Source organism: Alosa pseudoharengus, unplaced genomic scaffold (assembly GCF_046254945.1).
Source record: "Alosa pseudoharengus isolate Yale_2024_CS ecotype anadromous, Long Island Sound unplaced genomic scaffold, YU_APseudo_1.1 YU_APseudo_1.1_scf_7, whole genome shotgun sequence".
Lineage (NCBI taxonomy): Eukaryota > Metazoa > Chordata > Actinopteri > Clupeiformes > Clupeidae > Alosa > Alosa pseudoharengus.
Genome location: NW_027468859.1, coordinates 15,446,280 through 15,459,016, shown reverse-complemented (window position 1 = coordinate 15,459,016; position 12,737 = coordinate 15,446,280). Strand labels below are relative to the sequence as shown.

Genomic DNA, 12,737 nt, shown 5'->3' with positions numbered 1-12,737 from the left:
GCAGTTTTAGCGGAATTGTTTGCAGTTCATGCAAACGCAATATTTCAGACTAGGAAATAGTAGCTAGAACACACAGCTTAAATTTTGCAGGAGCCTAGGCCTACAACTCAGACCTATGTCTCATAACTAACTGCACTTATTTTTTTGTAATGGCGTGCGTGCTTAGGCCTAGGCTATTGTCAAGACTCGTCAAGATCGGTTGGCTATTGTATTAGCTCTTCAAAAGTGAAAGTGATTCACCCAGTCAGTAATCATACAGCATTCATTGCTGTTGAAGAGCTATCCTACACACGGACATGACTACAAATTTAGGAATAATGCAAGGTAAGTTCGGTGCGGTAAGTTTTAAAGCCTGTAGGCTATAATATAGGCTGCATGGTTGGGTTTAGGCTACATTTCCCAGGGTAGCCAGCCTACGACGGAAAACACATGGACGCTTTGGAATAATGGCATAGCCTCAAACGTGAGTCGATCTAGAAAGAGAACATGTAACGACTCCTTTCACAAACGCGAATACAACCACACCGCATAGGCTACCCTTATAAAACGTTGCCGTTGCAAAACAATGTTCATCATTAGCCTTTCTCAAGAAAACGTTTGAAAACGTAGCCTATAGGCCTAGTCTAAGTTCTGGGTAAGATTTGTATGCACTTCATTTAGCGGAGAATATCTCAACTGTTATAGACTAATATGACTCCATTTAACAACGTGGGATGTGTGCCAAAATCTCTACCTCGGACGAAAGTCCTGAAAATGACCACAAGGTGACACTATTATCACACTGCAGGTGAATGGGACTTTTTTCCCTTTATAGATAGGCCTATCCTCATACATTTCTATCAGTTTAATCTTCATATTAAGATAAATACTTGTTGTATTACACTTTGTCTTAAAATAAAGTATTCATAAAATAAAATATGCAAATTAGGCAATATCTCATTAAATATGCATACATATAAACTATTGAATTAGAACTACAGATTCATATTAAGATAAATACTTGTTGTATTACACTTTGTCTTAAAATAAAGTATTCATAAAATAAAATATGCAAATTAGGCAATTTCTCATCATACATATAAACTATTGAATTAGAACTACAGATTTTCTGAGGGAATCACAATGTTCAATCACCATGTAGTGTAAGAATTCTGGTTTGATATTTTTAATTGTGTTTCTGTAGATGTTCAGTGTGGATGTTGGGTGGGGGGGTGGGGGTCCTGTTTTGTGCCGTAGCCTTTTTAATGGACAATTATAAATACAATTGTATACAAACAAGGGAGTTTTTTAAAAGAAAGAAAACAAGCATTTGATTAATATACAGACATTTTATATCCAACCTTGTTATTATCATTGGAATGTTAACTTATAAAGTGAAAAATACACAACTACAGGTTTATTTCCGGTGTTCCAAGGTAAAACTTTCATAACAGAGTCCAGATATGGGGATGATGATGAGAGCTCATTCAGTGATAGGATTTTTACAACTATTGTCTCCCTTGCATTTGCAGCAGTTGCAACAACTGATACCAGCTACCCGACAGGGACACACATTCTTGTGTGCACACTGGCCACACGAGCAGGGATCTGGCAAACCTTCAAGTTTTGAGATTACAATCTCAGGGACTAATAAACTGCCCTTTCTTACAAAACCATAAGCATCTGCATTTAAGATCAAGGTGGCGTCTGTAAATGGTGCTTGAACCCAAAGCTGCTGTTGATAATAGGCTCTTTGTACTGTATATGTTTTCTTGCATTAGTTGAGTCTTAAAGGCATTACTATCGAACGCAGCATTGTGCAGGTCGTCAAATGTCTCCATGTCCATTGATGGTTTGAGACATTTGACCAAGAAATTTTCTGCCATTGTATTGCGCACTCTGTTAGCTGTGGACAGTTGAAATTGAGAATCAGAGAAGAGTTGTGGTTTGCGGACAGTGTTGCAGAGCTGCAAGTTTGGTTGATATTTGCTGGTTGTATCGCACCCAGTCAGCACATGTATTGCTGGGAGACACTGTGTAAGCTCGTCTCCCAGAACTATGCAGATATCATGAAGTGGTAATATTGATCTTTTCACTCCTGAGTTACGGATGAGCCAGCCCAGAGCAACTGTTACGTGGTATAATTGGCACGCAAAGACGTCTCTGTCACCTGATGACAGTGTCAGTGATGTAGATCCTGTGGATAAGTTGTTCTCTCAGATCTCCAGATCTTTTGGAATTTTGAAAAATAATGTTTCAAATATGAGTAATTGGTATGTACCAACTTATCTGTTCTTTGTGAGGAATAACTTAATGACATGAAGACACTGTAATTTCATCAACTTGTTTGAACTTGTTTCAAGTTGTTCAAAATTACAACTCACAATGACACGTAATAAGTGTACATGCCAACACAAAGATTCTTACTTTCCTTGATCTCATCAAGAAGTAATTTTGCTTGACAGCCATGTGCTCTGCTATGACCTCAGGTCTCTATGGTTGGCAAGTAAACTTTTGTTGGGAAAAATAGTTGAAGGTGATGGCGTGATGACGGCAATATTTAGAACAGGTAGGAAATGAAAGCTTTTAAAGTTTAGGTTAATAAATAACTGGCAATTCCTGTATGTTACTATAGTTGTATGTAATAGGTTGACTGTTTTTTAGCCATTTTCTTTATATCAAATCAGAACACGTACACTCTTCTATGACCTTAAAATTATGGTCATTGTGATCACCTCAGAAAATCTGTAGCTTCAAGGGTTTATATATTTAATAGAGAGTTTAACTAATTTTTTAGGCAAAGTGTAATACAAAAAGTATTTCTCTTAATATGAAGATTAATCTAGTTGAAATGTATGAGGATATTTATGAAGGGGGAAAAAATCCCATTTAAGTCCCGTTGAATAGTATCTCCTATTGTGGTCATTTTCAGGACTTTCGTCCCAGGTAGACGGGTAGTAGGCAAAATGCATAAGGTGTATTAAGCAATAAGCCCCGAGAGGCCTTATGAATTACAAATGTAACGCAAGAACACATCTTTTTTTATTCTTGTTCAAATGTAATACAAGTATAATTATATGATTATATATAGATGTATCTATTATTTCTATATGTACTCTTATCCATTTTTATCCATTTATTTTGTTTGTTTGTTGTATGTTCAAACAAAGGATCCAACGATATTTTTGCATATGTCATTTACACTAATGAAAGACTGGCGTATTTCTTCATACCGTAAAACTTCAAATAATCGCCGAGTCCCTAAGAGACGCCTGTCTCTTTTAAACGCCTGGCGTGGCTACAGGTTTGGGTTAAAGGCCGGTCTCCAGTAGAGGCCTGGTCTGTTTTTTAGTTTCGGGTTGTATTTAATCTTCTAAAACCCGTCAGATCGTCTGTTTAAAGATTCGCAATGACACGAAAGGAGGTTACAGTGTGGAGGTTACAGCAGTTACAGCAGTGTGAATTAGATGTTGCACGTCGTTGCAAGCCGTCGCAAAGCATTTACCTTGTCTGGTCATAGTTGCAAGGTTTTAGAATGTTGCATCAAGTTGCTGCTCATCTCGTCGCGAATCTTGGGTGATTTGGGCTTAAGTATGGCGCAGACTGCGCACGTTATGATTATGGCATTAAAAGACTGCGGTGAAAAGCTAGTTCCAAATTGTAAAGCTAGAGTTCCAAATTGTATAGCTTTTTTTCAATATGAACTATGCCTATATGTCCGACTTTGTCATCGTTCAATTCATCCCTTGTGTTTAGAATTTGCGGATAGGCCGATGGTAAGCGTGTTTTCATGCTGCCAACAAAACCAGAACGGTTCGCGAACGTTATTGATTGATTGATTTATTGATGAGTCGGAGTGGCAAGTGCTGCGTGTAGTTGCAGTGGAATGTGGCTGCCCAGGGCATTATAAAACTTCTCACTCTTAGACCTACTCATACACGGCGGTGAAATGGTGTATTTAGCTGTCTAAATTCGAATCATATGCTGGGGGAGAAATCGTCGGACATCCATGATTATTTTGTTATTCAGCACCCCTGGTCAAAAATATGTTCCCGTGCACCTGGAAGTAGGCTATGATTTGAATGTAGACTGTTGTCAAATTTGGCAAATACAAAACGGGAGAAACAATATGGTTCATGCTCTCTCATGCTGTTTCATTCGTGCCGAAAAGGAGGGAGAAACATTAAGCACGTTCCACTTTTGCATAAATAATTCCTGAACGGTTTTGGTCAGGGCTGATAATGCAACTGTGTTTGACAAAGGACCGATATGCTATTTGCTAGTGACAAAATATGAGCTTTCAGTGTGATACGATCTCTTTTTAAATTACGTAATTAAAACGTGTTTTATCTATGAACAACATCTCAACACTAAATGAATGATGACCCGTAATTGTCATCAGATAGCCTAGTCATATAGGTAGACATTCAGTGTGTTTGAAATAATTAATTCGATAATATTTTCCATCTTTGCAGAGGAAAAGTTTTGTGTAAAGGGAATTAAAGGCCTGTCTCATATAGACGCCTGTCTCTAATACTAGCCCGTGCAGTTTGGCGATTTGGGAAAATAAAAGCCCGGGCTATTATTTGGAGTTTTACGGTAGTTCAATCTGTCCGGTCTCTCTTGATGTATGTGACAAATAGTCACATTATTTAGGCTTACTTGAGACATTGAGGATCTCAGCCAAGTCTTAAGCCTCCTCAGGGTACTAAAGCTCTTCTCAGCCTCAACAGAAGAGGCAGGCACAACGAGCAAAAGCCTCACTAACATTTGTACCTGACCGAACAGACCTCTCACCTCCGGCATCTGAATAGGTAGTAGGTCCATCTCTGTTGCCATAGCAGTTGTTTTAGCAAATAAGTCATCAAAGTGCTCCTTTGTTCGTTTGTCCTGCATGCTTGTTTTGACATGCTCCACAGCCTCCAACATGCCTGAGACAGACTGTTTACTAAGCTGCAGGGAGGTGTTCAGGCATTCCAAATCCTCCTACCTCTTAGAAATCCTGCATGAAAACCACGGGCCTTAGTTGAAGTGTCAGATACTTTAGAACTGCATAAGGCCATTTCTTCAAGGGCTGTAAGCACTGACTCATACTGGTTGAGAACTGAGCAGATGGCTGGGGTGCTAACAGTCCATCTGGTTGGACAGAGAGGTTTCAATGCGGTGAAACCATCTTCGGAGTTTGCAATTTCCTGTAAAATTACTTTAAATAAGTCATGCACAAGACTCATTGAATCCTTAACTAGTACAGAAGCTCCAGACAGCCTGAGTTATGAGGTTCACACAATAAAAGATGGCCAGCGGTTCTCTTAAAATGGCTTGCACCCCTTGGAGATGTCCAGCCATGTTTGCGGCACCATCATCTGTCTGTCCTCTAAGTTGGGATATTGGAAGGCACAGCTGTGTCATGACATCACATGCCATCTTGGCTATGTTTTGACCGGTTGTTGAGGAAACTTAATATAGTCCAAGGAACTCTTCTTTAGGGTGTAGATTGGTATCTACAAAGCTCACACATACAGACTGCTGCTCAACCGATATGTCCTGGGTGCCATCAATTATAAGAGCAAAGAGGACCGTTGGCATGGATATTATCTTTGAGTCTATCTCTTTTACTATCTTATTTTCTATTATACTTGTACACATTTTGCGTAGCAACCATGCATTTTCACATCAAAGTAAGCCGATACGATTTTTTACTTAAAACTGTGGAAAAACTAGCAAACATCCAACTTCTCCAGAAAGTTCCCTGGAGCGAGTGAATTAGAATCGAGGGTGAACGAAAGAGAGAAAATGACAAGTGAGAATGACAGACAGAGCATAGTGATTAGCCTCTCTTTGTGCTATTTTGTCTTCGGCCAACGGTGAGTTAAATGAAAGACTTGATGAGGTGAGCCTGTGTTCACTCGCAAATTCGTGTTCCCCCAGCTGACCTCGGCCTGCCTACGTAATTCGGCTCGATTTCTTTTCACTACAGTACTCCGCCTGGAATAGGTTGATTCGCGCTCGTTCACTTCGGAGGTTGGGCAGCCGAACCAACCAGCGAACAGAGGGCGTTCCTGAGAGCAATTACGTTACCCAGGCATGGTGTTTTAATTACTACATCCCCGCCCCCGAAGTAGACCGCTTGGAATACATCAACGTAGGGAGCGAAAAGGGCTTATATTTATGAAATCTTTGAGCAAATGTGAATAAAATGCGCAAATAAGGTTGGTGTGAGTTATTTTAGCTCTTTCTAGTTTAGCCTATTAACAGGAGTGTCATGAAAGAAGTCACAGTGGAGTAGGATGTTATATCGTCAGCTAAACTTTAGTCATAGATTTTGTCACTTGAAATAGGCTACGAACGTACCCGAGTCAAACTTTAGTTTAGTAGGCTACATGGTCGCGTCAAAATCGCTATTTTTCAAACACTAAGAAGGCTCGACATAACATGAAACTTTGATTGAAGCATCATCAGTGTCTCTACATATGAACACGAGCATTGAGAACATTGTTCGTGTACACATAGTTTACTAAAAAGAAAGATTTTGGACAACTCACTCCTTGCAAGATGGCAAGATGGCAGCGAGCAGAAAAAACAAGTGAGCTGTTCAAAACCTTTCTTTTAGTAAACTCTGTGTACACCAACAATGTTCTCAATGCTCAAGTTCATGTGTAGAGACACTGATGATACTTCGATCAAAGTTTCATGTTGTGTTAAGCCTTCATAGGATTCCCATTCAAAAGGTAATTTCTCCCAAAAACGACAACGCATACAAGCTTAAAAGTGGCGCTTTGGACGTACTTATGCATTTAGATGAAAGTTTGACTTGGGTACATTCACAAAACACTATATGATGCATTTTGGCGAAAATTAAGCAGATGAAATGTGTGATTGTTTGCTGATAAGATGCACACTTGCTTGTTATGGGCGTGATGCAGAGGGGTCATTCCGTGTCAAATCACCCAGTGGCTGGCAGGTGACCCTCTCCCAAAAAATCTGAAAAAAATCACAGGTGTTTGAAGACCAAACCTATGCATAAATCTTAAATAGTATATCTGTATCACTAATGGTTCCAAAACTACAGCCCTTTCAAGTTTCAAGTCATTTTAAGCATCGTGGTGAACAATCCTTTTTGTTCAACTTCCAACATTATTGGCTCTTTTGGTATTTCACACACATTAGTGAAACTATGTGAATAGAAGTACATTTTCCTGTTGAATTAAAAAATCCAATCAAATCAGGTGTATCTTGTGTAATTCCCCCTCTGCAAAGCTCTGAAAATGGCTATAAATTCATAATGTAAAAAACATCACCACCTTTGAGGGCTTCTCATTCAAAAAGTATGTGATACAAATTCATCAGATTTTTTTCCCACTCATGTATGGATTATAAGGTCATGTCCATGCATTAACTTTGGTTGTTAACATTATCATATTGTCAGAGCATTTTTATTAAATTGGGCTTGATTTTCAAAAAGCCGGTCTTCATCTTCTCATTTCACCACGTGGACAGTTAACAGGATTTTTTTTAATTTTACCATATATCATTCTGTATGTGAGGATCATCTGCCCAAAATGTGGGCTTGTTGCTGAGTTTCTTCATTGAGATAAGATTTTTTACAAATATTGTCTATAAATCCACTGAATTTGTACTTTATCTGCAGTACCACTTTGCACCACACGTGGTGCTCTTTTAATACAATGGAAGTCAATGGAAGAGTATTGGCTCCCACACACAGCTGCGTGCTTCGCGTTGCTGGAGACGCATCCCATTCACTTTACATGGGCTCACGTGATCCGTTGCCGAACTGAATTGTGGGTCCGTCGCGTCGCGTTTCTCCCGCCGCTCGCGTTGAGGAGTTCAGCTGTTGCTGCACCGACAGACGGCACCGGCCAATCAAGCCAATCTACGGACGGCACCAACCAATCACATTAAGGTTTTACTTCAAGTCATTTGCATAGCTACCGTCGGGAACACCCACTGGCATGCGTTGACGGAACGCAGCTGTGTGTGGGAGCCGTAAGAGAGTCACTTGTTTGCTGCATATATCCAATCTAAACACACAGTTTATGGTTCATAGCTGAACTTCTCCAAATAATTATCGCAACATTAACAACATACTACTCATACATAAATCTTATCTAGAGAAAATAAACTGATCAAGTAAATTATACACACATAAGACTGACTGGTCATCATACATGCAGCAAGAGGATTTAGCATAATTACCATCTTTGTAATGAGTTTTCTACACCAGCTTCAACCTATCAGTGCCTATGTGAGCACTTTAATAATTACTAGCCAGCTGGTTAGGCAAAGTCTATATCCATCGTCATATGCATGGGATGCAGTCCTCTGTGATACACAGACAAAGAGCATCAAGATGGAGATCAGTGCTTTGTCTCCATGTGATCTAGGAAAGAAGTTGGAGAATGAATGTAATAAAGGAACATATTCAAGTAAAAAAGGGGTTTCTAAAATTCAGTGCATTGTCAGATGCAGAAAAATCAATACTAAAGAGTTATCATCTTTTTACGAATGCCTCTTGGATCCACGAGTCCTCAAACCTTGTTATGAATACTTGTGATGGAAACACACATGGTCATCTTCATCAAGTGAAATACCTTGATGAACTGAATTTTAGAAAACCATTGTTTCTTGAATATGTTCCTTTATGACATTCATTTTCCAACTCCCAGATCACATGGAGACAAAGCACTGATCTCCATCTTAATGCTCTTTGTCTGTGTATCACAGAGGACTGCATCCCATGCATATGACGATGGATATAGACTTTGCCTAACCTTTGCCTAACTACTTGATCAGTTTATTTTCTCTAAATAAAATGTATTTATGAGTAGTATGTTGTTCATGTTGCAATAATTATTTGGAGCAATTTAACTATGAACCATAAACTGTGTGTTTAGATTGGATATGTGCAGCAAACAAGTGACTCTCTTACTCTTCCATTGACTTCCATTGTATTAAAAGAGCACCACGTGTGGTGCAAAGTGGTACTGCAGATAAAGTACAAATTCAGTGGATTTATAGTCAATATTTGTAAAAAGTCTTATCTCAATGAAGAAACTCAGCAACAAGCCCACATTTTGGGCAGATGATCCTCACATTCAGAATGATATATGGGAAAATTAAAAAAAATCATGTTAACTGTCCACGTGGTGAAATGAGAAGATGAAAACAGGCTTTTTGAAAATCAAGCCCAATTTTAAAGAAATGCTCTGAAAATATGATAATGATAACAACCAAAGTTAATGCATGGACAGGACCTTATAATACATACATGAGTAGGAAAAAAATCTGATGAATTTGTGTCACATACTTATTGAATGAGAAGCCCTCAAAGATGATGATGTCTTTTCACATTATGAATTTATAGCCATTTTCAGAGCTTTACAGAGGGGAAAGTACACAAGATACGTGTGATCCGATTGGATTTTTTTAATTCAACAGGAAAATGTACTTCTATTCACATAGTTTCACTAATGTGTGTGAAATACCAAAAGAGCCAATAAGGTTGGAAGTTGAACAAAAAGGATTGTTCACCACAATGCTTAAAATGACTTGAAGTTTCAAAGGGCTGTAGTTTTGCAACGATTAGTTATACAGATATACTATTTTAGATCTATGCATGTATTTGGTCTACAAACACCTGTGATTTTTTTCAGATTTTTTCGGAGAGGGTCACCTGCCAAATTGTGCTAAAATTGGGTGATTTCACACGGAATGACCCAGAGAAACTTCTCTGTATGATGAAACGCCGGTTGTTATGATTGGTTCAAAGCGGTTCAAAGGAACTCCAATGATTTTAAACCTCAAACTGTGCCCTACCACCCGGAAATAAACGTATGCCTATGGATCTGGGCCAGACTGTCTGCAAAGTCAGAGAGTCTGGTTTCCAGGCTACTGACGTATTGGGAAACTAAAGAATCTCCACTGAGTGGGATTGTGACTTCACCTAGGCCCAATAGTTTGATGTTGTCTTGGAAAGTTATAATTTGTTCACTACTTATTTCAGTTCGCTGATGGTTAAAATCTTCATAACTAAAATGCTCTCAGGGAGTGCAGATATTTCCAAGGCCAAATGTAGCCATTTACGAGTCCCTTTAATAGGGATAATGTAATAAAAAAAAATGTGAATGGGGTGAATAAGTTTGAGAACCATTGTCTAAGCAGGGATAACATATAAACTGGGTAGCCTAAACTGATACGAAGTGACTCTCTTGGCTTTTTTGTAATCTAAGAATATTTCATTTTATTTTTTTAGGCCTAGATGCCGAGGTGACACTGGCAAGTAAACTGTTCAGTTTTCTCTGGGCAATAGGAATGAGGACTCCAATCATCAAAGGATTGTTAATAAAATGTAAGTTGACAAATGTAATAATCATTAGGGGGGCCAAATATTACATTCTTTCTTGGCACCTCAAATTTCTAACAGTGACCATGCTGAACATTCACATGTTTTCATAATCTAGTGTCGTCTTTATATGGGACAGTGTTGCCCATTTACCTGGAAGTGACAGCTGGGATCAAAGTGTTCACTGTCCTCACTGGGAACACCCTGGGCTCCCATGAGAGCTTCAGGAACCGTCTCGCCACTCAGTTGAACCTGACGGAAGTGCCTTTAGTCGAGGACTGTGATGTCATCCTGGCTTACTGTCCAATCGTTTCTCGAGTCGGAACTGACATTGGGGCAGCACTATCGGTTATTCCAGGTAGGTTGATTGTGTTAGTAGTAATTATGACCACTAGCGAAGCGGTCATATAGGGATTGTCAAAGTGCCCCCCCCCCCCCCCCCCCGTCATCTACTTCCTGAATTTTTGGTCTACGATACCCGGGATACCGAACCACCGGGGCACATGACATTTGGTGGGTATGTAGCCCCACTAGACTTTTACGGAAAAATTTTGTTTCGTCCCCGGGGTCCACTCCCCCCCCGTGCTGGGCCCCCCGAACCGCAAAAAAAGCAGTTTTTCCTAAATAACTACCTGAACCGTGGCACCGAGGATGAAGAATCTTTTATGGTATGTTGGTCTCAAGGGCCCACATCAATCTGGCCCATAATCACTCATTTGTGATTTGCACCCCCCCCCGGTAAAAATGAAAATGCAATATCATTCTGCTTTAATCGCCCCTATCTTCAGTTAAGATGTTCAGAACTGCACCAAATTTTATGTGTATGATTGACCTGGCATTCTCTGGGGGTATGCCAAGTTTCGTAGAATTTCATCCATGGGGGGGGTCTTAACAAAATTAGATTTAGTGACTGTACACTCATTGGCCTGTAGATGTCGGTGCACACATTTACACATGCACACACACACAGGCACCCACATACTATCGGTATTAGAACGGCCGATACATAATTACAAATTCAGTAGGATTAAAAGAAAGCCAAAATAAATATTCATCATCATCATCATGGCTGCATTTAAAGTATTGGCGATAAGTAGTCATTTGTCCACTAGATGGCGCATCGTTGCAGTGAGACGTAATTTTGTTGGAAGTTAAACGTGGGTTGGAATAACAATGGACGCTTCCTACAAGGACTATAGTTTACCGCAGAGAACGTCTAATAAGGATAGGATGATGTTCACATGAAATGTAATTCCCATTTATTCTTGCAGCCGAAATAAATCTGAGGATGTTTATCGGACATGCTTGGTTTTTACTGCAATACATCTAGTTCAGTTAATGATACAAGTCAGTGGTTGTAATCTAATACACTTTGTTGTTGAATTCACCAAAGTGCTCCTCTTGGCCCTCTAGCTATCTATTCTGTGTCTGTGCTAAAAAAAAAAAATCCTCAACTAAATAGGAAACCAACACGGTGACTCATACTTTAAACAATCCTAGCCAATCACAGGTGCACGAAATGGTGGGGTGTGATTTGATTTGCTGTTGAGCTAAAATATCAGTCTTGACCTTCACCATAATTGTGAAGAAGATTATGCCATTCTGAAGTAAGCATAACTGAATGTGACTTCTTTACAGATTGCCGACCTGCAGTCCTAATGGTGTTTCACCACACCAATGACAAATATTACATTGTACCAAACACCAACCGATTTACTCAAGACAGGGGTATATCCACAATTAACTGCTTGTTCAATGATGATGGACTATTAAAAGCCCCCCAAAATAATGAGGCTTTTAGACTTGCAGTGAAACATTTGAAACTATTTCATAAGGTAAGTTTTTCTTGTAACTGTACAATTTTGTTTGGCAACAGTATATCACATAATATAGCCTGTTTATTTTACACGCAGCCTTCACTACCATGGACTGAAGGCTAGTGGGTCTAGAGCTATGTGATGCACAAAGCTCACTCCCCACCACAGTGCCTCAGTAGACCTGCTTTTTCTTAGAATATGCAGCAATATGTGTTAGTTTACAACAAAGCATGTAAGAGCATGTAAGCGCCACAGTCATTGACTTCAAACATTTCACAGAAATGTCTGAGTTACAACTCTTTTATTTTATATTAGACCATACTAATTTTGTATTATATTCTAATATGCTATCATGTCCTTAACCATCAGGTTTATGCCATAATGTTTCACAAGAAAGTCAAATATAATATAAAATTTATAAAATATAATATAATACAATGTGCAGTAATTCTTTATACCCGAGTATTGTAAATTCACATTCACTTTGTTAAATCCCTAATTCCTCCTCTTCCATAATGTGCCTAGGGCCGGCTTCTCCGACTTTTAACCATCCTTCAGCGTAAGTGTCTCCTCTTATATCA

The 12,737-nt window shown here is 39.2% G+C and overlaps 1 protein-coding gene across 2 annotated transcripts in view; it reads left to right on the top strand.

Moving 5' to 3' along the window:
• Positions 1-12,737, top strand: part of LOC143109412 (uncharacterized) — a 45,697-nt gene continuing 32,960 nt past the window's right edge. For both annotated transcript variants that reach the window (XM_076272130.1, XM_076272129.1), the window contains exons 1-5: positions 1-324; positions 10,250-10,345; positions 10,458-10,697; positions 11,978-12,174; positions 12,682-12,715. In XM_076272130.1, coding sequence (XP_076128245.1) covers positions 297-324; positions 10,250-10,345; positions 10,458-10,697; positions 11,978-12,174; positions 12,682-12,715 — 595 coding nt within the window. In that variant the 5' untranslated portion in view covers positions 1-296. The remainder of the gene's footprint in view (positions 325-10,249; positions 10,346-10,457; positions 10,698-11,977; positions 12,175-12,681; positions 12,716-12,737) is intronic.